This window comes from Macaca thibetana, chromosome 10 (genome assembly GCF_024542745.1).
Source record: "Macaca thibetana thibetana isolate TM-01 chromosome 10, ASM2454274v1, whole genome shotgun sequence".
NCBI classification, from domain to species: Eukaryota; Metazoa; Chordata; class Mammalia; order Primates; family Cercopithecidae; genus Macaca; species Macaca thibetana.
Window position 1 is genome coordinate 71413867 of NC_065587.1, and position 24991 is coordinate 71438857.

Here is a 24991-nt window from a genome sequence, read left to right on the forward strand (position 1 = left end):
GGTGGGCGAGGGAGGCTGGAGGATCCCTGAGCACCCGAGCATCCTCCCATCTTGTCCCTGCAGGAGCCCGGGGCGGAAAAGACTAACAATGGGATCCACTACCGCCTCCGACTGGTGTATAACAATGGTGAGTGGAGACCCCTGCCCTGCCTGGCCCTGCCCCTGAAGTCTGGGCACTGCAGCATCATGCAACACCTAATGCCCCACGTGCCAGGCCTGGGGAGGGTGTGATGTGGTCTGATCATTGAGGCTGCCCATGCTCCCCCGGCAGCAAGCCCTCTCCATCTTCCCATCCTAGGACTTCGGACGGAGCAAGACCTCTATGTGCGTCTCATCGACTCCATGTCCAAGCAGGTGAGTCAGTGCAGGGGGTGCTGAGGCCCATCCCACTCTCTTTCCGGACCCTGCCCCACTCTGGTCGAGCCTCCTGGTTCCTGCCTCATCTCCCTATGCCCTCCGTCCCCATCAGCCTAGCTCCCCCAGTTCCCACCCCAGCCTGTGCCGGAGGGTGTGTGGCTCTTGCCCTCTGTTCTAGAAAAGACAATATTTGTGCAAAAACCCTGGCTTGGGTCATGTTTCCTAGCAGCCCAGCTTTAGATGGGAACTCAGGTGCAGGTAGTTTATTTGGGGAGATGGGAGGGGCTGCCGGGAGCAGGGGAGGGAGGCAGGCTGGACAGAAAACTGCACAGGGAGCTCTGGAGAAGGAGTGGCACCAGACATGTCCCCCTTCGAAGCAAATACCAGGATTTTGTACCCCGTATCAATTAGTCATTGGCTGGGAACCACTCCTAAGGGTAGCACGTAACCTCCCAGACATTTTCAGACCAGGCAGTTCCTATCCACTGAGAGCAGTTCTCAGGAGGAAGCCCTCTGCAGCAGACATCAGCCACAGCCATGGGAAGGTGCACGTGTCCAGTAAAGGGGATGTGGGCACAGCCCCGAGAATTTCCACTGCAGACCCTCAGTACCTTGCTGATGTGACGGTCACGGGAAGGAGGCTCAGAGGCCAGCATAAGGAGCTGGAGGAAACTGAAACCTGAATAGGCCCTGATGGAGTCTGCCAACACAGGGCCCCAAATCTCAGGGCTTTTCAGAGAAGCTGTGCATGCTGGCAAGGAGGGGGCTGAGTCTCCAATGGGCCAGATTAGTGGGCTAGGAATGCAAGGTGGAGATTTGGGCTTCCTACACAGGCAGGGTCTTTTGGCAGCCTCCACCCAATTCCAGGGCAGAGGGAAGAATGGTTTTTCTAGAATACCCATGGCCACTGGGCTGGGGGAGGCAGGCCAGGCAGTGCCCAGTGGAACTGTCGAGGGGATGAGTGTGGAAGGGGTTCGAGGAAGTCGACAGGGAGAGGGATCCCACAAATGGGGGAAGGCACAGAGGGTTATAAACTGGGAAGGCAGATTTGCAGTTAGGAAGCTCACTTCTTGCTTCTGGGCAGAGGGAGGCTGGAAGACTGGTGAGGAGGTGATGCAGCAGTCCCAGGGGAAGACCAGGCCTGGGCTGGGGATGGTATGGGGGAAGAGGCGATAGGTATCTAGGGGGAAGAGGCAGCTGTGCAGCCCTCGGAGCTGACTGGGCTGGCAGGGATAGCTGAGAAGGACAACACTCATCAACAGAAGCAGAGGTCCGCCAGGACATGGAGGATACACACAGGAGGATGCTGGGGGAGGGGAGGGGCCTGGTGCTGGGTGGGCACAGGAGTATGTCTACCCACCAGCCACCTGACCTTGGTCCTGGAGCCCTCGGGAATCCCCTGCCCCAAGCAGAGCCAGCTCTGGAAAGAGCCGCCTGCCGACAGACAGAATCTGCAGACTTCATATCATTCTTGCCAGCCGGTGGTGGTCCAGTTTGGGAGGAGGGATTATCCTCCGCGTGGGCAGCCCAGAGCAAGGCAGAGGGCGTGCTCTTCCCTGGGGCAGGGTTTCCCTGGGCCTAGGCTTGGAAGATGCCAGGCCCATCTGTGCTGCCACCTGCACCTCAGAGGAGCCTCCTTCCCCTCCAGCCTGTGCACCTCCCTCTCCCCAGGCTATCATCTATGAGGGGCAGGACAAGAACCCCGAAATGTGCCGAGTGCTGCTCACCCATGAGATCATGTGCAGGTGAGATGGCCATGTCACTCACACCTCGCCCCTCTGCCAAGGCGTTGCCGAGGACTCCACCCAGGCCCTGCCCCCTCGCCGCCCTTGCCCCTGGCTGCTCTCTGCTGCTGCTCCCTGGAGAAGCCTGGTGGCAGGTGATGAAGGGAGAGGGTGAGGCCCCTGGGCACAGCGCTGGCTGAGAAGAGGGTCCTTGAGGCCCCATTAGCCTGGCCTGTTTATGTGGCTTCTCCGAGTGTTTTTGTAAGAGAGGCCTCCTGCCGCCACTGGGAAGCTTAGCTAATAAAGCTCAGGGGAGGGCTGCTGGGGATGTGGGAACAGGGCCTGGGAAGGCCTCTGGGATTAGCTGAGAAGCTAATCTTTGAGGAAATTTTGAACCCTAGGGCAGCTCTCTGGTGGGGCAGGGTGGGAGTGAGGAGGTGCACAGCTCTTGGTTCCCTTTTCCCCATTATCCAAGAGCTTGGCATTTCTAGTAAGGTCTCCCCAGGAGATGCCAGTCATACAGGGTCCTCGGAGGCAGTTCCTGATGCATGGAAAAGAGAACAGGGTTCTGAAATCTGTGGTTGGTAGCCAGGCGCCTGTAATCCCAGCTACTTGGAAGACTGAGGCAGGAGGATCGCATGAGCCCAGGAGTTCAAGGCTGCAGTGAGCGATGATTGCACCACTGCATTCTAGCCTGGGCAACAGATCCAGACCCTGTCGCTAAAAAAATAAATAAAGTAAAATAAATTTAAAATAAATAAATCTGTGGTTGGAACTGTGGCTACCCTTGGAAAGGGGAGTGACAAGGAAGAGGTATGACTGGCATCTGGGCTGCTGGCCACACAGCACTTCTTGGTGTGGATGCTGCTTTCACGGATAGATTAACTTTGTGGCCATTCATTGGCCAGGCACAGTGCCTCAAGCCTGTAATCCCAGCACTTTGGGAAGCCGAGGTGGGCGGATCACTTGAGGTCAGGAGTTCAAGACCAGCCTGGTCAACATGGTGAAACCCCATCTCTACAAAAATTACAAAAATTAGCCAGGCATGGTGGTGCACACCTATAATCCCAGCTATGTTAGGAGGCTGAGGCACGAGAATTGCCTGAACTCAGGAGGCAGAGGTTGCAGTGAGCCAAGATCACGCCACTGTACTCCAGCCTGGGTGACAGAATGAGACTCTGTCTCAAAAAGAAAAAGAAAAAAAGATTCACTTTGTGGTCACTCATGAGCTCACTGTTTGAGCTCCTGTCTCTGCGTGGACTGTGTTTCCATAGAGAGAGACCCTGTAGGTGACCTGCCGCCTGCCCTTTCCTGAGTCCTCCAGGAATGAGGTGCCTTTGGGGCAGGGCTCTCTGGCCAGCCTCAACCCCAGGCTAGGCTCTCAGGGTCCCTGCGGAGGAGCCACAGCCTTTCTCCCCCAAGGCCCTGGGAGTGAGCCCCTCCAGCCCAGGGATTCCACACTTGAGACAGGACATCAGCACCCTCAGCTCAGGGCGCCCCTCACAACTCACACACTGTCATGGCCCCCTCCTTCCTTGGCTTCCGCCTTCCCTCCTTCCTTATCTTTTCTTCAGCCGGTGCTGTGACCGGAAGAGCTGTGGCAACCGGAATGAGACGCCCTCAGACCCCGTCATCATTGACAGGTACAGACTCGGGGAGGGGGCCTGGAAGCTCAGAGGGGAGTGGGGGAGGGGCGGCTGTTTTCAATCACGGAGCACCAAGGCTCAAGGGAGGAGCGCAGCAGCCAGCTCCCGGGGCACCAGGTTGGGTGGCTCTGAGCAGAGAGAGAAACTGCCAGGCACCAGGGAGCCTCCAGCCGTGGCCCCTGAGTGAAACACCTGGTAGCCAACTTTCTGGAGCTGCTTTCCCCAACTCCCTAAGAGAAAGAGCCGGGGAGGGCAGGGAGGCTGAGAGCCGGGTGGGAAGGGAGGGGAGGAACCAGCACTCAGGGACGGGCTGCCTAGGTGGAGTGGCCAGCGTGGTCATGTCAGCAAAAACCGGGTTCAGGTTCCCAGTTCACCCCTGTGCTGTCTGACTTGACTTCTCTGAACGTTCGTTTCCTTGTCTGGAAAAGTGGGGAAAGAGCTGGTGGGTTTCGGTCACAGAATTGTCGAGGTACTGTATGTGAAAGTGCATTTGCACACCAGGATTTCTATTTCTTTATTTTCTTTTTTGTGTATTTGTTTTGTTTTGTTGAGACAGGATCTCACTCTGTCACCCAGGCTAAAGTGCAGTGGTGTGGTCATGGCTCACTGCAGCCTCGATCTTCGAGGTTCCAGTGATCCTCCCACCTCAGCCTCCCAGGTAATTGGGACTACAAGCACACACCTCCACACCTGGCTAATTTTTTGTATTTTTTGTAGAGACCGGGTTTTGCCATATTGCCCAGGCTGGTCTTGAACTCCTGGGCTCAAGCAATCCGCCCACCTCGACCTTCCAAAGTGCTGGGATTACAAACATGAGCCACTGTGCCTCACCTACTTCTTTTTGAAGAGGAAATGCATAAATAAGGTGCAAAATTCAAATGGTACGAAACAGTAATTAGTGAAAAGTAAGTCTCCTTCCACCCCTATGTAGAGCACACTGTACATGTTATTTTTGATTTTTTGTAACAATGTATTTTAGATATTCCATATAGGAACATAAGCCACATCTTATTCTCCTTTTAATAGAAAAAGCATTCATAGGTGCAAAAATTCAAGAAGTTTAAAAGGGTTTACAGCAAACTGTCTCCCACCTCTGTCTCCCAACCCATCTATTCTCCACCAAATAAGCTACCACTATTACCATTTTCTGTTTTATCCTTCCTGAGACAGTTTGCACATATACAATAAAATAGTTATATGTTCTTTTTGTACCCTTTCCTTTTGTTTTTATAAAAATGGTGACAGTGGCTGGGTGCAGCGGCCCATGCCTGTAATCCCAACACTTTGGGAGGCTGAGGCAGGGAGATTGCTTGAGCTAGTGAGTTTGAGACCAGCCTGGCCAACAGGGTAAAATCCTGTCTCAACAAAAAATACACACACAAAAATTAGCTGGGCATGGTGGTGTACATATGTGGTCCCAGCTACTCAGGAGGCTGAGGTGGGAGGATCACCTGAGCCCAGGAGGTCTAGACTGCAGTGAGCTGTGATTGTGCCACTGCACTCCAGTCTGGGCAACAGAGTGAGACCCTGTCTAAAAAATAATAATAATAAAATTAAATTAAAATTAAAATGGTGGCGAGAAGCACAACTTTCAGCACCTTTCTTTTTCCTTGAAAAATTTAGATCTGGGAGTTTACATCAGGACACAAGAAGTCTCCTTATTCTTTTTTTGCCACTGCAAAATATTTCATTGTATGGGTATGCCACAATTTATTTAAATAGTCGGCTATTGCTGGACATTTTGGTTGTTTTCATCGCTTTCAGGGATTTAAAAATGCTGCAGTGAATTACTTTGTTCATGTGTCATTTCACACGTGTAAATTTATATGAAGGCTATTACTAAGTAGAATTGCTGGGACAAAGAATATGTGCATTTGTAGTTTTGATAGTTACTGCCAATTCGACCTCTGTAAGGGTTATACCAACTGCATTGAAACCAGCAATTTTGAGAATGCCTATTCCTTACACTCTGGCCAATTAAGTGTTTTTGTTTATTTGTTCAATCAACAATTGTTGAGCATCTACTCTGTGCCAAGATCTTTTCTATATGCTGTGGATTAAGCAATGACCAAAATAGACAAAAAGCCTTGTGTTCACGGGCTTACAATCTGGTAGGGGAAATAGACGTTAACAAACTAAATGAGTAAAATGCATAGCATGTTAGGTGGTGATAACAGCTAAGAAAAATAAAGCCATTGAGGAAGATCTGGGAGTGCCTAGGAAAGAAGGTTTGAAGCTTTAGGGTATTTAAGGTCTCACTGAAAAGATGACATTTGAGCCAAGACCTCAAGGAAGAAAGGGAGTGAGTGATGTATTTATGTATCTGGAGGAAGAATGTTCTCGGCAAGAGTGTGCCTGCTGTGTTTAAGGGACAACAAGGAGGCCCAGGTGGCTGGAGCAAGGAAGATAGTAGGAGGAAATGCTGTCAGAAATAATGAATAGGGCAGAGGAAGGCACGGCCATGCAGGGTCTTATAGGCTGCATGTAGGCCACGCCTGTGGATCACTGTAAGGGCTTTGGCATGACATGGAAGCCATTGAGGGGTGTTGATAATGATAAGACCTGGCTTATATTATAGCAAGATCACTGTAGCTGCCATGTTGACAATGACCTGTATGAGGCAGGGAGATGAGTTAGGAAGCCAGTACAATAGCCCAGGTGAAGGATGATGGAAGCTGAGACTAGGGATGCAATAGGGGAGGTTGTAAGAAGCAGCTGCCTTCTGTGTACATTTCATTTCATAGGCAGGACTGACAGGATTTGTTATGGAAGGAGAGAGAGAGAGAGTCAAAGATTCAAAGATGTCTCCAAGGTTTCTGACCTGATCAACTTAGAAGGATGGAGTTTCCTGAGAAAGGTGTGATTTGGGGAAGAGCAGGTTTTGGAGGAGAAAGATCTGGAGTTTGGTTTGAGCGTGTTATGTTTATGATGCTCACTAAACATCCAAGTGAGGAGCTGAAAAAGCCACTGAAAACATGAGGATGGGTCTCAAGACAAAGGTTCAGGCTGCAGATGTAAATTTGAATGAATGAAATCATCGAAGGGATGAGTGTTGATAGCAAACAGAAGAGGCCTAATAACTGAATCCTGGGATGTCTAGTATTTAGAGGTCATTGAGACGTGGAACCAGCAAAGGAGAATGAGAAGAAATGACCAGTGAGGTAAGAGGGAAGTCAGAGGAGTGTCAAGTCCTGGAACCAAGATAAGAAAATGTTCCAAGGCCGGGCGCGGTGGCTCATGCCTGTAATCCCAGCACTTTGGAAGGCCGAGGCGGGCGGATCACAAGGTCAGCAGATCGAGACCATGGTGAAACCCCGTCTCTACTAAAAATAGAAAAAAAATTAGCCGGGCGCAGTGGCGGGCGCCTGTAGTCCCAGCTACTCGGGAAGCTGAGGCTGGAGAATGGCGTGAACCCGGGAGGCGGAGCTTGCAGTGAGCCGAGATCGCGCCACTGCACTCCAGCCTGGGCAACAGCGTGAGACTCCGTCTCAAAAAAAAAAAAAAAAAAAAAAAAAAAAAAAAAAGAAAATGTTCCAAGAAGGAGGCATCTGCGTCCAGTGCTGCTCGTGGATATGATAACAAAGACTAGGGACTGACCATTAGATTTAGCAACGAGGAGGATATTGGTGACTGCCACAGGAGCCACTTCAGTGGAGTGGAGAGGCAGAAGCCTGATAGGATTGTGTCTAAGAGAGATCAGGAGGAGAGAGATTGGAGACAATGAGTAGAGGAACTCTTTTGAGTTTTGCTCTAAAGAGATCAAAGGAATCAGATGATGGCTGGAGCACAGTGTATGGCCAAGAAAAAATGTAGCTTGCTCGTATGCTGATGAGAAACAGCCAGGAGGGAAGGGAAAAATGAGGATGCAAGAAAGAGGGGAGAATTGCTGAAGCAATATCCTTCAGGTGGCAAAAGGGATGGGACCTAGTGCACAGATAGAGAGGCTGGTTTTAGCTGGGAGCATACACAGTTCATCCATGGAAAAGCAGGGAAGACAGAGAACATGGACACAGAAGTGAATAAATGGGTATATCCAAGTGGGAGCTTGGATGTTCTCTTCTGATTGCTTTGTTTTCTCTGTGAACTAAGAACCAAGGTCAACAGTTGAAGATAAGGATAGGGAGGGAGACACTAGAGGGCGTGATGTAGTTATCCAAGAGAGTGAGTGAACCAGGGGGATGAATATCTTGTGATTGACAAGCAGCACTGAGGGTATCCCTGATGTTTATGATCATAAATTTGGTGATAACTTTCTCCAGCCATGTTGAGCTGCACAGGTGCAGGTGCAGAATAGGTGAGTGGTTGCATAAAACCAGAGTTAGGGGTTTGTCAGTTGAGTAGAAGGAAACATGAGAGGGCAAGAGAGTGAAATGTATGTGCAAGGGGATATTTATTTTTTAAAAATGAAAAGATTTAAGCTGGGTAAAGAGAGGAGTGTGATGAGAGTGTGGATGTCGATTCTGATGGGGCCAAAGAATTGTTGGAGTTGAGATATGAGACAGGGGTTGAGCTGGATATTAGCTGCATGGAGAATGGGTTGCCTGCAGATGGGATTCAGGGTTAAATTGGTAATGCATGGCCAGGGAAGGTGGAGATAAGATCCTTGGAGAAAAGATGCTCACGGAATGGAGAAGAGAGTGCATTGGAAGAATTATCTGTCTATACTGACATTGAAATAATCAAGAATTATGACAGGGACAAATGTTCAAGGGTGTATATAATGATCCAGGAGTAAAGCTTCATGGAGTGAAGGTAAGTGATCTTGGGGAAGATAAACGGCAGCAACAAGCACTGGTTACCTTAACTGTTTTTTCTCATATTTCTGCATCGTGTAAGTGAACAGCGGTATCCCAGTGACTTCCATTTCTCTTACTCTGAGTGAGGTTGAGCCCACCGGGTCTATTTAAAGGCTATTTGTGTTTCCTTTACTGTGAACTGCCTGTTCATATCCTGTGCTTATTTTTCTTTCCTTCCCTCTTTCCTTCCTTTTTTCCTTCCTTCCTTCCTTCCTTCCTTCTCTCTCTCTCTTTCTCTCTTTCTCTCTTTCTTCTTTTTTGACAAGGTCTTGCTCTGTTGCCCACTCTGGAGTGCAGTGGCACAATCGTAGCTCACTGCACTTCGACCTCCTGGGGTCAAGCCATCCACCCACCTTAGCCTCTGAAGTAGCTGGGACCACAGGCTCACGCCAACAAACCCAGCTAACTTGTGTATTTTTTTGTAGAGATGGGGTTTTGCCATGTTGCCCAGGCTGGTCTCGAACTCCTGGGCTCCAGCAATTCTTCTGCCTTGGCTTCCCAGAGTGCTGGGATTACAGGCATGAACCACAACACCCCACCATGTGCTTCTTTTTATGTAAATTACTGACTTTTTAAAAAATTGATTTGTAGGAGTATGTATTAATGAAATTATCCCTTTGTGATGAGTTGTCCATTTTTTAAAGTCATTTAACTTTGCCTATGATGAAATTTGCTCAGTTTCTAAATCTTTTTTTTTTTTTTTTTTTTTTTTTTTGAGACAGAGTCTTACTGTGTTGCCCAGGCTGGACTGCAGTGGCCGGATCTCAGCTCACTGCAAGCTCCGCCTCCCTAGATTTTTGTATTTTTTAGTAGAGATGGGGTTTACGCCATTCTCCTGACCCTCAGCCTCCCAAAGTGCTGGGATTACAGGCTTGAGCCACCGCACCCGGCCCTAAATCTTTTTTTTTTTTTTTTTTTTTTTTTTTTTTTGAGACGGAGTCTCGCTCTGTCGAGTAGCTGGGACTACAGGCGCCCGCCCCACCTCGCCCGGCTAGTTTTTTGTATTTTTTAGTAGAGATGGGGTTTCACCGTGTTAGCCAGGATGGTCTCGATCTCCTGACCTCGTGATCCGCCCGCCTCGGCCTCCCAAAGTGCTGGGATTACAGGCTTGAGCCACCACGCCCGGCCCTAAATCTTTTTTTTTTTTTTTTTTTTTTTTTTTTTTTGAGACGGAGTCTCGCTCTGTCGCCCAGGCTGGAGTGCAGTGGCCGCATCTCAGCTCACTGCAAGCTCCGCCTCCCGGGTCTACGCCATTCTCCTGCCTCAGCCTCCCGAGTAGCTGGGACTACAGGCGCCCGCCACCTCGCCCGGCTAGTTTTTTGTATTTTTTAGTAGAGACGGGGTTTCACCGTATTAGCCAGGCTGGTCTCGATCTCTAAATCTTTTACATACTCTGGGTTTTCATTATATTTAGAAAGGCCTTTATCACTCCAATATTATTTTTAAAATGTATCCTGTGGTTTCTTCCAGGACTTAGATGGTTTCATTGTTTACATTTAAATGTTTGATTCATTTGAAAAATATTTTGTTATTATGTCCTATATGATACATGCAAAAGAAAAATAAAACAAAAATTTTAAGGTATAATAACCAATGTACACCTGTGAACCTACCAACAAACTTAAAATTAGAACATGAGAAATAACACTGAAGCCAGCTCCTCCCAGTCTCATACCACTGCCTAACCCTCTCCTACGGGTAAACCAAGTTTTGTGTTTATCATGACCTTGCTTGTTAAAAAAAAATTCATCACAGATTGCATCATCCTAAAAAAAGTGTGTAGGTGTAGTTTAGTTGTGCTTGTGTTTAACTTCATAAAAAAATGATATCATGTTGCGGCAACCTTCTGCAATGCTCTTTTTAAATTGAGCATATTTCTAAGATTTATCTGTCTTGTATTTAGGTTTTGCTATTATAAGCAAAGCTGCTATGAGCATTCTTGTTTGTGTCTCTTAATTTGAATAAATACAAGAGTTTGTTTAGGATATAAACTAGGACAGGAATTGTCAGGTCATGGGATACGCACGTGATCATCTTAACAAGTTAGTGTCAACTGTTTTCCAAGGTGGTTTGACTAAGTAACACTTCCACCCACAATATTGAGTTTCTATTGCTCCATATCCTCACCAACACTTAATAATGTCACACTTCTTATCGTTTGCCAACCTAGTGGGTGTACAGGGAATTTTGTGATGGCCTTAATTTGCATTTTCCAGATTACTATTGAAGTTGAACATCTTTTAATTTGTTTGTTTGCTTATTTATTTATTTATTTATTTATTTATTTATTTATTTAATTTTGGGACACAGTTGCACTCCGTTGCCCAGGCTGGAGTGCAGTGGTGCCATCTCGGCTCACTGCAACCTCTGCGTCCCTGGTTCAAGTGATTCTTGTACCTCAGCCTTCTGAGTAGCTGGGATTACAGGCGCGCCATCACACCCTGTTAATTTTTGTATTTTTAGCAGAGATGGGATTTTGCCATGTTGGCCAGGCTGGTCTCGAACTCCTGACCTCAAGTGGTCTGCCTGCCTTGGCCTCCCAAAGTGCTGGGATTACAGGTGTGAGACACGACATCCGGCTTTTTGTTGTTGTTGCTGTTGCTGTTTTGAGACAGGGTCTCATTCTGTTGTCCAGACTGGAGAGCAATGATGTGATTATAGTTCACTGCAGCCTCTACTCCTGGGCTCAAGCAATCCTCCCACCTCAGCCTCCTGAGTAGCTGGGACTAGAGATGTGTGCCGCTATGCCTGGCTGATTTTTTTTTTTTTTTTCTGTAGAGACAAGATCTCACTGTGTTGCCCAGGCTGGTCTCAATCTCCTCGGCTCAAGCGTACTCCTGCTTTGGCCTCTCAAAGTGCTGGGATTACAGGCTTCAGCCATTGTGCCTGGCCTGCCTTAGTGATTCTTTATAGATCCTAGATACTGATCCTTTCTCAGAGTAGTGCATTGCAAGTTGTTTTTTAATTTTTTTTTTTTTTTTTTTTTGACAGAATCTCAGTCTGTTGCCTAGGCTGGAGTACAGCAGCACAATTATAGCTCACTGCATCCTCTAACTCCTCCAACTCCTGGGCTCAAGCAACTCCCGCATCTCAGCTTCCCAAGGAGCTAGGATTACAGGTGCATGCCACTGCACCTGTCTAATTTTTAAAAACATTTGGTAGAGACAGTGTCTCACTATGTTGCCCAGGCTGGTCTTGAACTCCTGGGCTCAAGCAATCCTCCTGCCTCAGCCTCCCAAAGTGCTGGGATTACAGGTATGAGCCACCGTACCTAGCCACAAATATCTTTTTTTTTTTTTTTTTTTTTTTGAGACACAGTCTCACTCTGGCTGGAGAAGTGCAGTGGCATGATCTCGGCTCACTGCAACCTCTACTTCCCAGGTTTAAGCGATTCTCCTGCCTCAGCCTCCTGATTAGCTGGGATTACACGTGCACACCGTAACACCTGGCTGATTTTGTATTTTTGTAGACAGCCTGTAGGCCAGGCTGGTCTCAAACTCCTGACCTCAGGTGATCCACCCACCTCAGCCTCCCAAAGTGCTGGGATTACAGGCGTGAACCACCGAGCCCAGCCTTACTCTGTGTTTTACTTTAAAAATCTTGCCAGGCACAATAGCTCATGCCTGTAGTCCCAGCTACTCAGAGGTTGAAGTAGGATGATTGCTTGAGCCTGAAAGATCGAAGGTGCAGTGAGCCGTAATCCCATCACTGCACTCCAGCTGGGGAACAGAGTAAGACACTGTCTAAAAAAAATTCTTTTTCTCAGCTGAGGTCATGAAGATATTCTTCTATATTTTCTTCCAAAGGTTTCACAGTTTTCCCTTTCACGTTTAAGTTTGTCATCCCTGTGGAACTAATTAGGGGTATGGTGTGAGTTAAGGAATCAATGTAATTATTTTTTACTTAGGAACTACCGATTATTCCAATACCATTTATTTATTTATTTATTTATTTATTATTTATTATTTTTTATTTTTTTGAGATGGAGTCTTGCTGTGTCGCCCAGGCTGGAGTGCAGTGGTGCAATCTTGGCTCACTGCAAGCTCCTGCCTCAGCCTCCTGAGTAGCTGGGATTACAGGCGCCTGCCACCACGCCTGGCTAACTTTTTGTATTTTTAGTAGAGACAGGGTTTCACTGTGTTAGCCAGGATGGTCTCAATCTCCTGACCTTGTGATCCGCCCACCTCGGCCTTCCAAAGTGCTGGGATTACAGGCTAATACCATTTATTAAATAGCTCATCCTTTCCCACTGAGTTGTAGTACCAGCTATGTCCTATATCAAGTTTTCTACTATTTGTGGGTCTGTTCCTAGGGTCTCCATTTTATTCCTTAGATCTATTTGATAACTCCTATGTAATCATCACTTTTTAAAACCACTATATCTTTATAATACCAATGCAAGGACAAGTGTATAGGGCAAGTCTCCCACCTTCCCTGAACATTCTTCAGTTGAATATTGGATATTTTGATCTTTTGTGTTTCCATGTACACACCACACTCCTCTTAGAGTTTTAAGTAATATTACAATGAACCTATACGTCAATTTGAAGAAGTATTTGTCTTTATGCTACTGAGTCTTCTGATCCATGAATACGGTTTATCTCACCATTTTTGTAGATCTTCTTTAATGCTTTTCAATATAGTTTTATAATTTTTTAATAAAGGCCACAAATACTTATTGTTTTCATTAATTCATTTAGTCAATAAATATTTATTGAGCATCTACTGTGTACCAGGCACTAGGTAAATAGTACACTTACCAGGTTCTAGGCTTTAGGAATACAAGAGTAAACAAAGCAGACAAAAAAACCTGTTCTCCTGGAGAGAGAATATATAGGGATGGGCAATAAATAATTTTTATAAGTCTTTAGAAGGTAATAAATGAAAAAATAGAGAAAAATAAAACAAATTAGGATTGGGGGAATATACAATTTTAAATGAGGTGGTCAGTCAGGCCAAATTGAGAAAGTGGAGTTACAGGAAACACTGAAGAGATGAAGAAATGAGCTATTGTATGGGAAGCTTATTTCCAGATACTATTTGTATTTTGTTAATATTGTAAATGGCATCTTTTGTTATGTTTTCCAATTCTTTGTTTATATTGTAGAGAAATGCAATTATTTTTGCATTGATCTTTGTCTTTAGATTTGCTTAATTTTGATTTTTTAAAATGTAGACAGCCATCTTATATAAACAAATACTGTTTTGTTATCCAGTCCTTATATATTTTATTTCTTTTTCTTGCTTTATTGCACTGGCTAGAACCTCAGTTACAGCTTTGAATATAAGCAGTGGCAGTGGGCATTCTTTTTTTTTTAATTTGAGACAGAGTCTTACTCTGTCACCCAGGTTGGAGTGCAGTGGCATGATCTCAGCTCACTGCAACCTCTGCCTCCTGGGTTCAAGTGATTCTCCTGCCTCAGCCTCCTGAGTAGCTGGGATTACAGACATGTGCCACCATGCCCCGCTAATTTTTGTATTTTTAGTAGAGACGGAGTTTCACCGTGTTGGTCAGGCTGGTCTCGAACTCCTGACCTCGTGATCCACCCACTTTGGCCTCCCAAAATCCTGGGATTACAGGCATGAGCCACTGCACCTGGCTGGTTAATGTTAAGCCAATTCTACATTTCCCAGATAAACCCCACTTAATAAGGATGTATTATCTTTTTAAATATGCTGTTGGATTATACTTTACATTTTGTTTAGAATTTTTGCATCTATGTTCATAATGGATATTTTTCTGTAGTTTTCTTGTAATTTCTTTGTCTGGTTTTAGGATTGGGGTAGTGCTGGCCTCATTTGAGTTGATTGGGAAGCATTTCCTTCTCTTCAATTTTTTTGGAAGAGTTTATGTGGAATCAGTATAATTTCTTCCTTAAATGTTTGGTAGAATTCACCATAAAGCCATCTGGGGCTGGAGTTTTCTTTGTTGGAAGGATTTTAACTGTAATCTCAATTTCTCTAACAGATATGGAAGATTATTCATTTCTTTGTGAGTGAGCTTTGATAATTTATGTCTTTCAAGGAATTTGTCAATTTCTTATAAACTGTTGAATCTGTTGGCATAACATGTTTATAATATTCCCTTATCATCCATTTAGTATTTCTAGAACCTATAGTGATGTCATCCCTCTCATTCCTGATACTGGCAAATTGTGTCTTCTCTCTTTTTCCTCATCAATCTGGCTACAGGTTTATCCATTTTATTGATCTTATAAACAAACCAGCTTTTGGTTTCATTGATTTTCTCTGTCGTTTTTCTGTTTTCTGTTGCATTGATTTCCACTTTGATATTTATTTCCTTTCTTCTGCTTACTTTTGGTTAATTCCTTCTCCTTCTGGTATATTAAGGTGGAAGCTAAGTTATTGGTTTAAAAGCTTTCATTTTTGTCTTAAAATAGACTTTTAGAGACATACATTTCTCCTCAAGTACTGCTTTAGGAGCATACCAACAATTCTGATAAGTTTTCATTTTCATTCAGTTTAGAATGCTTTCAGATTTCCCTTTTGAGGTCTTTTTTGACCCATGTGTTACTTAATTTCCAAAAAATTGGGGGGATTCTTCTAGAATCTTTTTATTATTAATGTATTTTATTTACTTATTTATTTTGAGACTGAGTCTCACTCTGTCACCCAGGCTGGAGTGCGGTGGTGTTATGACGGCTCACGGCAGCCTCAATCTCCTGGGCTCAAGCGCTCCCTCTGCCTCAGCCTCCAAAGTAGCTGGGACTACAGGTGCATGCCACCATGCCCAGCTAATTTTTGTATTTTTAGTAGAGACAGGGTTTCACCATATTGGCCAGGCTGGTCTCAAACTCCTGACCTCAAGTGATCCAGGCCTTGGCCTCCTCCCAAGGTGCTGGGATTATAGGCATGAACCACCGTGCCTGACCTTTTGTATTTTTTGTAGAGATGAGGTCTCACCATGTTTTCCATGCTGGTCTCAAACTCCAGGGCTCAAGCAGTCTGCCCACCTCAGCCTCCCAAAGTACTGGGATTAAAGGCATGAGTCACCATGCCCAGCCCTTCATTATTATTTTCTAATTTAATTGCATTGTTTGTCAGGCAACATGTACTTTGTGTGACTTGAATCCTTTTGAATTTATTGAAACTTGCTTTATGGCGTAGAATATGGCCCACATTGGTAAATATTTTGTCTGCGCTTGTGAAGAATGTTTATTCTGTTGTCACTGGGTGAAATGTTCTATAAATATCAAACAGGTCAAGTTAATTGATAGTGTTGTTCAAGTGTTGTTTTAGCTGATTTTCTTCCTATTTATTATATTATTGAAAGAAGGGTATTAAAATTACTGGCCATTATTGTGCATTTGTCTATTTCTCCTTGAGGTTCTATCAGTTTTCCTTCATATAATTTGAAAATTTATTGTTAGGTACATGGATGTCTAGAATTATTGTGTCTTCTTGTTTAATTGACTTCTTTATCATAAAATTCATGAAATCTACTTTGATAATATATAGTGACACTAGCTTTCTTTTGACTATTGTGAGCATGTTAAATGTTTTTTCATATTACTTTAAATATATTTGCATTTAGGTACAAATAGATTTACATATTATATATACATATATATTTTTATTTTTATTTTTTATTTTTTTGAGATGGAGTCTTGCTCTGTTATCCATGCTGGAGTGCAGTGACAGTGATGCAATCTTGGCTAACTACAGCATCCACCTCCTGGGTTCAAGTGATTCTCCTGCCTCAGCCTTCAGAGTAGCTGCGATACAGGCACCAGCTACCACACCCAGCTAATTTTTGTATTTTTAGTAGAGATGAAGTTTCACTGTGTTGGTCAGGCTAGTCTTGAGCACCTGACCTCAAGTGAGCTAGTGACCTGCCCACCTTGGCTTCCCAAAGTGCTGGGACTATAGACTTGAGCCACTATGCCTGACCAGATTTACATACGTATATATGTAAATATTATATATATTATATATACACATACAAATATATATATACACATATATACATATATATTTATTTTTAAGACAGAGTTTCACTCTGTCACCCAGGTCAGAGTGCAGTGGTGCAATCATGGCTCACTGCAACATTCACCTCCTGGGTTCAAGCAATTCTCCTGCTTCAACCTCCCGAGCAGCTGGGACTACAGGTGTGTGCCACCACACCCAGCTAATTTTTGTATTTTTGGTAGAGACGAGGTTTCGCCATGTAGACTAGGCTGATCTCAAACTCCTGACCTCATGTAATCCACCCACCTTGGCTTCCCAAAGTGCTGGGATTATGGGCATGAGCCACCATGCTGCCCGGCCAGATTTACATATTTCAAGTGCATTTCTTGCAGACAGCATACAGTTGGATTTAAAACTCCAGTATGATCATCTCTGCCTTTTTTGGGGATATTTAGACCATTTACATTTAATGTGATTATTGATATGGTTAGGTTTGAGTCTATTATCTTGATATGTGCTTTCCATTTATTCTGTTTCTTCTTCATTCTTTTTTTTTTTTTTTTTTTTTTTTTTTTTTTTTGAGACAGAGTCTCACACTGTTGCCAGGGCTGGAGTGCAGTGGCATGATCTTGGCTCACTGCAACCTCCACCTCCCAGGTTCAAGCAATTTTCCTGCCTCAGCCTCTCAAGTAGCTGGGATTACAGGTGCCCACCACCACGCCCAGCTAATTTTTTGTATTTTTAGTAAAGATGGGGTTTCACTATGTTGGCCAGGCTGGTCTCGAACTCCTGACCTCATGATCCCCCTGCCTCGGCCTCCCAAAGTGCTGGGATTACAGGCATGAGCCACCACCCCTGGCCCATTCTTCTTTTCTTTATCTTTTTCTTTGTTCCCCCCCCCGCCCCTTTCTTTAGATGACTTGGGTTTTTCAGATTATTTTATTTTTGTCTCCTTTGTTGGCTTCTTAGCAAAACTCTATATTTTGTTATTTCAGTTGTTTATTTAGAGCTTATTGTGTATATCCTAAACTTATTGCAATCTACCTTCAATTATACCCCTTCTTGTATTATATGCTATTACTGTCACAGACTTTATTTTTACATGTTGTAAAATCCATAATATATTGTTATTATTTTGTTTTGTCAATTGCTTTTAATGAGATTTAAATAATATTAAAAATATTTTATCTATTTATCCATGTAGTTACCATTTCCTTTCTGTTTATCCAGATTTCCATCTGGTACCAATTTTCTTAGGCCTGAAGGGCATCCTTAAATATTTCTTGTATTGTTTGTGAAAGCTATTTTGCTGGGTATAGAATTATAGGTGATAGTTGAGTTTCTTTTTTATTGGTTTTTAAGATGTTGCTCCACTGTCTTCTCTCCTGCATTTCTGGTAAGAAATCTGATGTTTATCCTTATCTTTGTTCCTCTGCACATAACATGTCTTTCGTTTCTAGCTGCTTTTAAGATACTGTTATAATTCATTTTGAGCAACTTGATTATGATGTACATTGATGGAGTTTTCTTCATGTTTCTTGTGCTTGGGGTACATTGATCTTTTTGTGTCTGGGAGTTTACAGTATTCATTCAATTTGGAAAGTTTTTGACCATGATTTATTCAGTTATTTTTTTCTGCCCCTCTTCTTTGGGGACTCCAATTACTCACAAATTGGAACTTCTTGAAGTTTTTCTGCAGATCACTGATACTCTTCAATTTTTTTTTTTGAATTTTTTTCCCTCTGTGTTCGTTTTGAATAGTTTTAACTGTTATGCCTTCAAGTTCACTAGTCTTTTTTTCTGCCAGTTTTCATCTGCCATTAATCCCATTCCATGCAATTTTTAAAATATCAGACATTGTAGTTTTTATCTCCACAAGTTTGATTTGTATCTTTTTCATATATTCCGTGTCTCTAAGTTGTTGTTTTTTTTGGTTTTTTTTTTTTTTGTTTTAAATGGAGTCTCGCTCTGTCACCCAGGGTGGAGTGCAGTGGCAAGATCTCGGCTCACTGCAACTTTCACCTCCTGGGTTCAAGTGATTCTCCTGCCTCAGCCTCCCAAGTAGCTGGGGTTACAGGCACGTGCCACCACGCCAAGCTAATTTTTGTATTTTTAGTAGAGATGGGGTTTCACCATGTTGGCCAAGCTGGTCTCGAAATCCTGACTTCAGGTGACCTGCCTGCCTCAGCCTGCCAAAGTGCTAGAATTACAGGTGTGAGCCACTGCACCTGGCCCCGTGTCTCTGTTTCTGAACATATAAAACACAGTTATAATAACTCTTCTAATAGATTTTTCTGTGATTCTAATATCCGTGTCTGTTCTGAGTCAGTTTCAATTGATTATTCTTTTCCTTACAGATCTTTTTTTAAGCATCTTGGCATGCCTGGTAATGTGTAATTGGATATCAGATATTGTGAACTTTTTCTTGTTGGGTGGTAGATATTTTTGTATTTCTATAAATCTTGAGCTTTGTTCTGGGATGTAGTTAAATAACTTGGAAATGGTTTTGTCTTTTTGAGCCTTGGTTTTGTTTTTGTTTTTGTTTTTTCTTTTTTGAGATGGGAGTCTCACTATGTTGTCCAGGTTGGACTTGAAATCCTGGGCTCAAGCAATCCTCCCACCTCAGCCTCCTGAAGTAACCAGGACTACAGGTATGTGCCACTGCCCTCAATGAGCCTTGCTTTTATGATTTCTTAGATGGGTCCACAGCAGTACTCAGTCTGGGGCTAATTATTCCTCACTACTAAAGTAAAGCCTTCCTGAGTACTCTACCCAATGCCCTATGAATTACGAGGTTTTTTTTCAGTCTGGTTGGTAGAAACAAGCACTATTTTCATCCCTATGTGAGCACCAAGTCATGCTTCCTTTATTCATTTTGAGTGATTCTTTACTTGGCTCCAGATAGTTTTCTCACATGCATGCCCTTATCAGTACTCTACTAAATATTAAAGGAGGTTCCTCCGCAAATCTCTAGGATACTCTTTGTATGCAGCTCTCTCCTCTCCAAGAAGTCTAGCTACCTTGGTCTCCCTGGACCCTGAGCTCTATCTCCTCAACTCTGGGAGTCTGCTGGAAAGTGCCTCGGTTCCTTCTCCCTGTGCCACAGCCTGGAAACTCTAAGAGCATTATGCTGGGATATTTGTAAGGTTTAGCCTGTTTATTTCTCATCTCTTGGGGATCACTGCCCTTCGTTGTGTGATATCTATTGTTTTGAAAATGTTGTATTTATTTTGTCTGGTTTGTTTTGTTTTGTTTTCAGGATGCAGGTAAATGTGGTCTCTGTTACTCCATCTTGGCTGTAGCAGAAGTGTGTTTCTTAATTTCCAAATATGTGGTATTTTTCTAGTTATCTTTTGTTACTAATTTCTAAGCTAATCGTGTGTCTTATTGGATCTCCTATATTACACATGTCCATTAAATCAAGATTGTGTTGTTCAGATCTATCTTTCCTTATAATTGCCTACTTGATCTATTGGAAGCTGAGAGATGAGGTTATAATCTCCCATATGTGTTTTCAGCTTATCCCTGTTGTTCCATCAGTTTTTGACACATATATATTATTAACTATTCGATGAATTGTGGACAGGTTTTGAAAAACTTTGTAACTTCAGGCTGGGCGCGGTGGCTCACACCTATAATCCCAGCACTTTGGGAGACCGAGGCAGGAGGATCATGAGGTCAGGAGATTGAGAGCATCCTGGCCAACATGGTGAAACCCCGTCTCCACTAAAAATACAAAAAATTCACTGGGCGTAGTGGCGGGCGCCTGTAGTCCCAGCTACTCAGGAGGCTGAGGCAGGAGAATGAGGCAGGAGAATGGCATGAACCCAGGAGGCGGAGCTTGCAGTGAGCCGAGATCATGCCACTGCACTTCAGCCTGGGCGACAGAGCGAGACTCCGTCTCAAAAAAAAAAAAAATAAATAACTTCATAACTTCCTTCTGAATTGAAGCTTTTATCAGTATTTACTGATACTTTATTTCTAATAATACTTTTGCTTCAAAGTCTGTTTTATCTGATATTATTTACAGGCTCCCTCAACACACTTTTGGTGATATTTGCCTCAGATACTTTTTACTCCGCATTTATTTTCAACCATTATGTGTCCTTATGTTTAGATATTTCTCTTTTAATAGCACGTTGCTGAATTTTTTTTAATCTAGTCTATTTTTTAACTGGCAAGTTTAGTTCATTTACTTTATTGAGATTATATTTTTTCAACTTTATTGGAGTATAGGTGACAAAAATTTTATATATTTAGTATGTATAATATATTTTAACCATTTTCTACCACATTGCTTTGTGCTTTTTATTTGTTCCACTTCTATCTTTCTTTGTTTTCATTTCTTGTCATTTTTTTTTTTTTTTTTTTTTTTTTTTTTTTTGAGACGGAGTCTCGCTCTGTCGCCCAGGCTGGAGTGCAGTGGCCAGATCTCAGCTCACTGCAAGCTCCGCCTCCCGGGTTTACGCCATTCTCCTGCCTCAGCCTCCCGGGTAGCTGGGACTACAGGCGCCCGCCACCTCGCCCGGCTAGTTTTTTGTATTTTTTAGTAGAGTATTTCGTTTGATGTGTGTGTGTTTCTTATCTCATTTTCTCTTCTTTAATGGTTTGGAAATGTATTCACTTCAATTCTATTCTTTGAGTTATTGCCCTTGAAATTTACCACAGATTCTTAAGAAAGTCATAATTCCTTTCCTGGCTAATATTAAAATTTTTAGCAGTAATGTGTTGGAGCTGGTTTATACTGGCTCACAAGAGCTGATTGTCAGCACCTCTTCTCAGTTTTATATTCAATGACACCCATTGGCAGTTTGAAATCAACCATGCTGGGAACATATAACCATGGAAATCAACAACACTATAAATCAGAGTTTTGCACCCTGAAAATTTGGAAATGGTTGTTAAACATTAACCAGCACACTACTGATCTTAGGCCATTCTCTCACACCTGCCGTATTTTTAAAGCCGCATATCGTTGTTATTCTTTTTTATTATATATGAATAATTTTTTTAGCTCTACCAAATTTTCTGCTCACCTTTTCCTTCTTGCATTTTGCAACTTTTTGGAGGGTCATTTTCTTTCTTTCTGAAGTACGTCTTTTAGAAGTTCCTTGAACAGCTTGGCTGGTAGTAAATAACGTTCTCACTTTTGTCTTTATATGACTCTGTTTCTTGAAAGATGGTTGTTCTGGGAACACAATTCCACACTGACAGTTATTTTTTACTTAGTACTTTGAAAATATTTCCATTTTTGTTGTTGAAAAGTCCAGCATGCCAGGCACAATGGCTCATGCCTTTAATCCCAACATTTTGGGATGACGAGGTGCAAGGATCACCTGAGCCCAGGAGTTTGAGACCAGCCTGTGCAACATAGTGAGACCCCATCTCTACAAAAATAAAAAAATTAGCCAGGTGTTGTGGTGCCTGCCTGTAGTACCAGCTACTTGAGTGGCTGAGGCAGGAGGATCATCTGAGCCCAGGAGTTGGGGATTACAGTGAGCTATGATGGCACCACTGCATTCCAGCCTGGGCAACAGAGTGAGATCCTTTCTCAAAAAAGAAAAAGAAAAGTTCAGCATAATTGTCATTCTTTTGTAGATAAACTCGCTCTTCTCTCTGGCAATATATGAGAGTTTCTTTTTGTCTTTAAAGTTATTCAGTTTAGGCCGGGCGAGGTGGCTCAAGCCTGTAATCCCAGCACTTTGGGAGGCCGAGACGGGCGGATCACGAGGTCAGGAGATCGAGACCATCCTGGCTAACACAGTGAAACCCCGTCTCTACTAAAAATACAAAAACTTAGCCGGGCGAGGTGGCAGGCGCCTGTAGTCCCAGCTACTCGGGAGGCTGAGGCAGGAGAATGGCGTGAACCCGGGAGGCGGAGCTTGCAGTGAGCTGAGATCCGGCCACTGCACTCCAGCCTGGGTGACAGAGCGAGACTCCGTCTCAAAAAAAAATAAAAAAATAAAAAATAAAGTTATTCAGTTTCTCTGGTATGTCTAGGTGTGGATTTTTAAAAATTCTGCTTAGAATTAGTTGGCTTATTTGTATCTATGGATACATATCTTTTACCACGTCTGCAAATTTCTTAGCCTTTGTCTCTCCTAATGTTACATCTCATTCGTTTTCTCTCTTTTCTCTTCTGACGCTCCAAAGAACACTCCAATTTAGATCTTTTTATTTTATCCTCCATGTATCCTAAACAATTTTATATTTCCCACCTATTGTCCTCTTCATATTGCATTCTGGGTAATTGTTTTTCATTTATCTAGGTGGCACAGTGGCAATCTGTCATTTGTGCCTCTGGAAATGGTGAATGACCCTGGCTTTCTTTCTGAGCTTTTGTAGATCTCTCAGATCCCCCATCCAGGACTCTCTTATGGCGTTTTATGATGCCCTCAGTTTCTAGACCTGATTCTTTATCCACAGCAGGATTCCTAACCTGAGGTCTACAAGAATCCCTGTGGGTCCATAGGTAGAGTTCTGGGAACCTGAATGGGAAAATTCCATTTTTTTTAACATAGTTTCCGGTCCTGGAAACCTTTAGCTAATCTTTAGCATTCCTTCAATGGTGGGAATGGGCAATAGATTACCATAGTATTAACACTCTGCGTAATTTTGTCACCAGAATGGTTAATTTCCATATCATAGTAGAGCTGTTGCAGATATTTTGAAATCCCATTATACTCACTGCCACTTCAAGATTACTATAGTTGTTAGAACAGCTGGTAGATCTTATTACTTAATGAATTAATAAAGTGTGCATATAACTATATTACTATTTTAAAATGTTTTGTGACAACTGTATTTCAGTATAATTGGTTTATTTTATAATCTTATGAATTTATTTTGTACATATGAAAACAATATGCTAAGAATGGGTTCAATGGGGTCCATGGCACCAAAAAGAAAAGATTAAGAACTCCTGACTGAAAGCCTTCGCCGACTCCTGTTGAGTGCATTTTCGCAACAGTTCACAGCCAGCTATGCTCAAAGAGCCCAAATCTGGCTGATGAGAAACAGCCATGTTCCTTGCCCTAATCAGCTCTAAAACAGCATCCGGTTCTCAAAGCCACCCCCACCAATGCCTGGCCCCGCTCAGCTACTCAGGATGAGCTTGCCTTTCCCCAGCCTCTTGCTGTTAAACTTCACAAGTATGAATTGAGTATGGATCTCTCTGCTCTTTGAATTCTAGTGGATGCTTGTCAACTTCTGCAAGCAGTCCTTTTGAAACTCCCCCACCTGGCCAAAGTGAGACAGACCCACCCCACACTTCCTCCCCATTGAGATGGGGGGGGCTACAGCATCCTGAGAGGTCCACCTAATACAGTTCCTATTTTTCACCCTAGAGAGAGGTGATGAGCTCAAGGACAGTCTATGACCAGGTAGCATAGGTGGTCCAGCAGCTACATTGTCGTTCTTAATTTTGAGACCTCAGCTGAAACCAAGACAAAAAGAGTCCATTTTCACATCCTATTACACAAAGAGTAGTAAGTAGAGGTTGTTACTATCTATAGATTGTTATCATCTAGAAGCAGAGCCTGAGATGGGGATTCTCATTCGAGTTCCTCCCTCACAGGGAGTGAAGGAAGCAGGAGGAGGCAGAGGGCAGAGCTGAGTAAGGATGTGTATTGAGCTGGAGTCCAGCCTCCAGCCTCAGAGCCACTGGAAGCTCTGGAGTATAGATCCCACCCTATGGCAAGGACACAGTCTTTGGCAGCTCTTTGAGAGCAAGTCAGTTAGAGGTTGCCGGCCAGCGCTATGGTGAGGGAATAACCACCCCTGGCATTTCCAGGTGCCCTGTGGCTGAGGGCACTTTGCAGCTGGGGGATGAATGCACTTACTTAGTGTATTAGTTTCCTAGGGCTATCCTAACAAATTACTGCAAACTTGGTGGTTTAAAACAGACATTAATTATCTCCCCATTCTGGAGGCTAGAAGTCCAAAATCAAGGTGTTATCAGGTCCATGCTCCCTCCAAAGGCCCTAGGGGTGAATCTTCCCTTGCCTCTCTTAGCTTCTGGATTCTGTTGGCAGTCCCTATGGCTGCATCACTCCAATCCCTGCCTTCATCTTCACAGTGCCTCTTCCTTTTCCGTCTAATCTCCCTCTGTCTTATTGTTATAAGGACCTCGTCACTAAATGTAGGGCCCACTCAGATAATCCAAGTTGATTTCATCTCCAGATCCTGCAAAGACCCTTTTTCCAAATAAAGTCAGCTTCACAGGTTCTGGAACATAGACATAACTTTTGAGGGGCCACCGTTCAACTCACCACCCGCAGTGAAGGGGATTGGGGTGAGGCAACAATGACATCCCCTACACAAGTAATCCTCAAGCCACCACATCACTCAAAACAAGCTCTGTGGACTCTGCCATCCCCTTAGCTGCTGGAGAGACTCATGAGCACACATACATGAAGCACTCTTCCCTTCAAGCATGCGAAGCTGGCCTGTCCACCCTCTGCAGAAACAGGACACTCAGGGGCCTGTTGGCTGTGCAACAGCTCTGCTGGTAGAAAGCATTCTCTTTCTCCTCCACCAA

At 43.8% G+C, this 24991-nt stretch overlaps 3 protein-coding genes across 3 annotated transcripts in view; 1 reads left to right on the forward strand and 2 right to left on the reverse strand.

Moving 5' to 3' along the window:
* Positions 1 to 24991, reverse strand: part of SNRPB (small nuclear ribonucleoprotein polypeptides B and B1) — a 350333-nt gene that overhangs the window by 244337 nt on the left and 81005 nt on the right. The window lies entirely within an intron of this gene.
* The window catches only part of FASTKD5 (FAST kinase domains 5), a 488950-nt gene that overhangs the window by 44003 nt on the left and 419956 nt on the right, over positions 1 to 24991 (reverse strand). The window lies entirely within an intron of this gene.
* The window catches only part of EBF4 (EBF family member 4), a 65927-nt gene that overhangs the window by 12530 nt on the left and 28406 nt on the right, over positions 1 to 24991 (forward strand). The window contains exons 4-7 of the mRNA XM_050745674.1: positions 64 to 127; positions 299 to 354; positions 2029 to 2102; positions 3656 to 3724. Coding sequence (XP_050601631.1) covers positions 64 to 127; positions 299 to 354; positions 2029 to 2102; positions 3656 to 3724 — 263 coding nt within the window. The remainder of the gene's footprint in view (positions 1 to 63; positions 128 to 298; positions 355 to 2028; positions 2103 to 3655; positions 3725 to 24991) is intronic.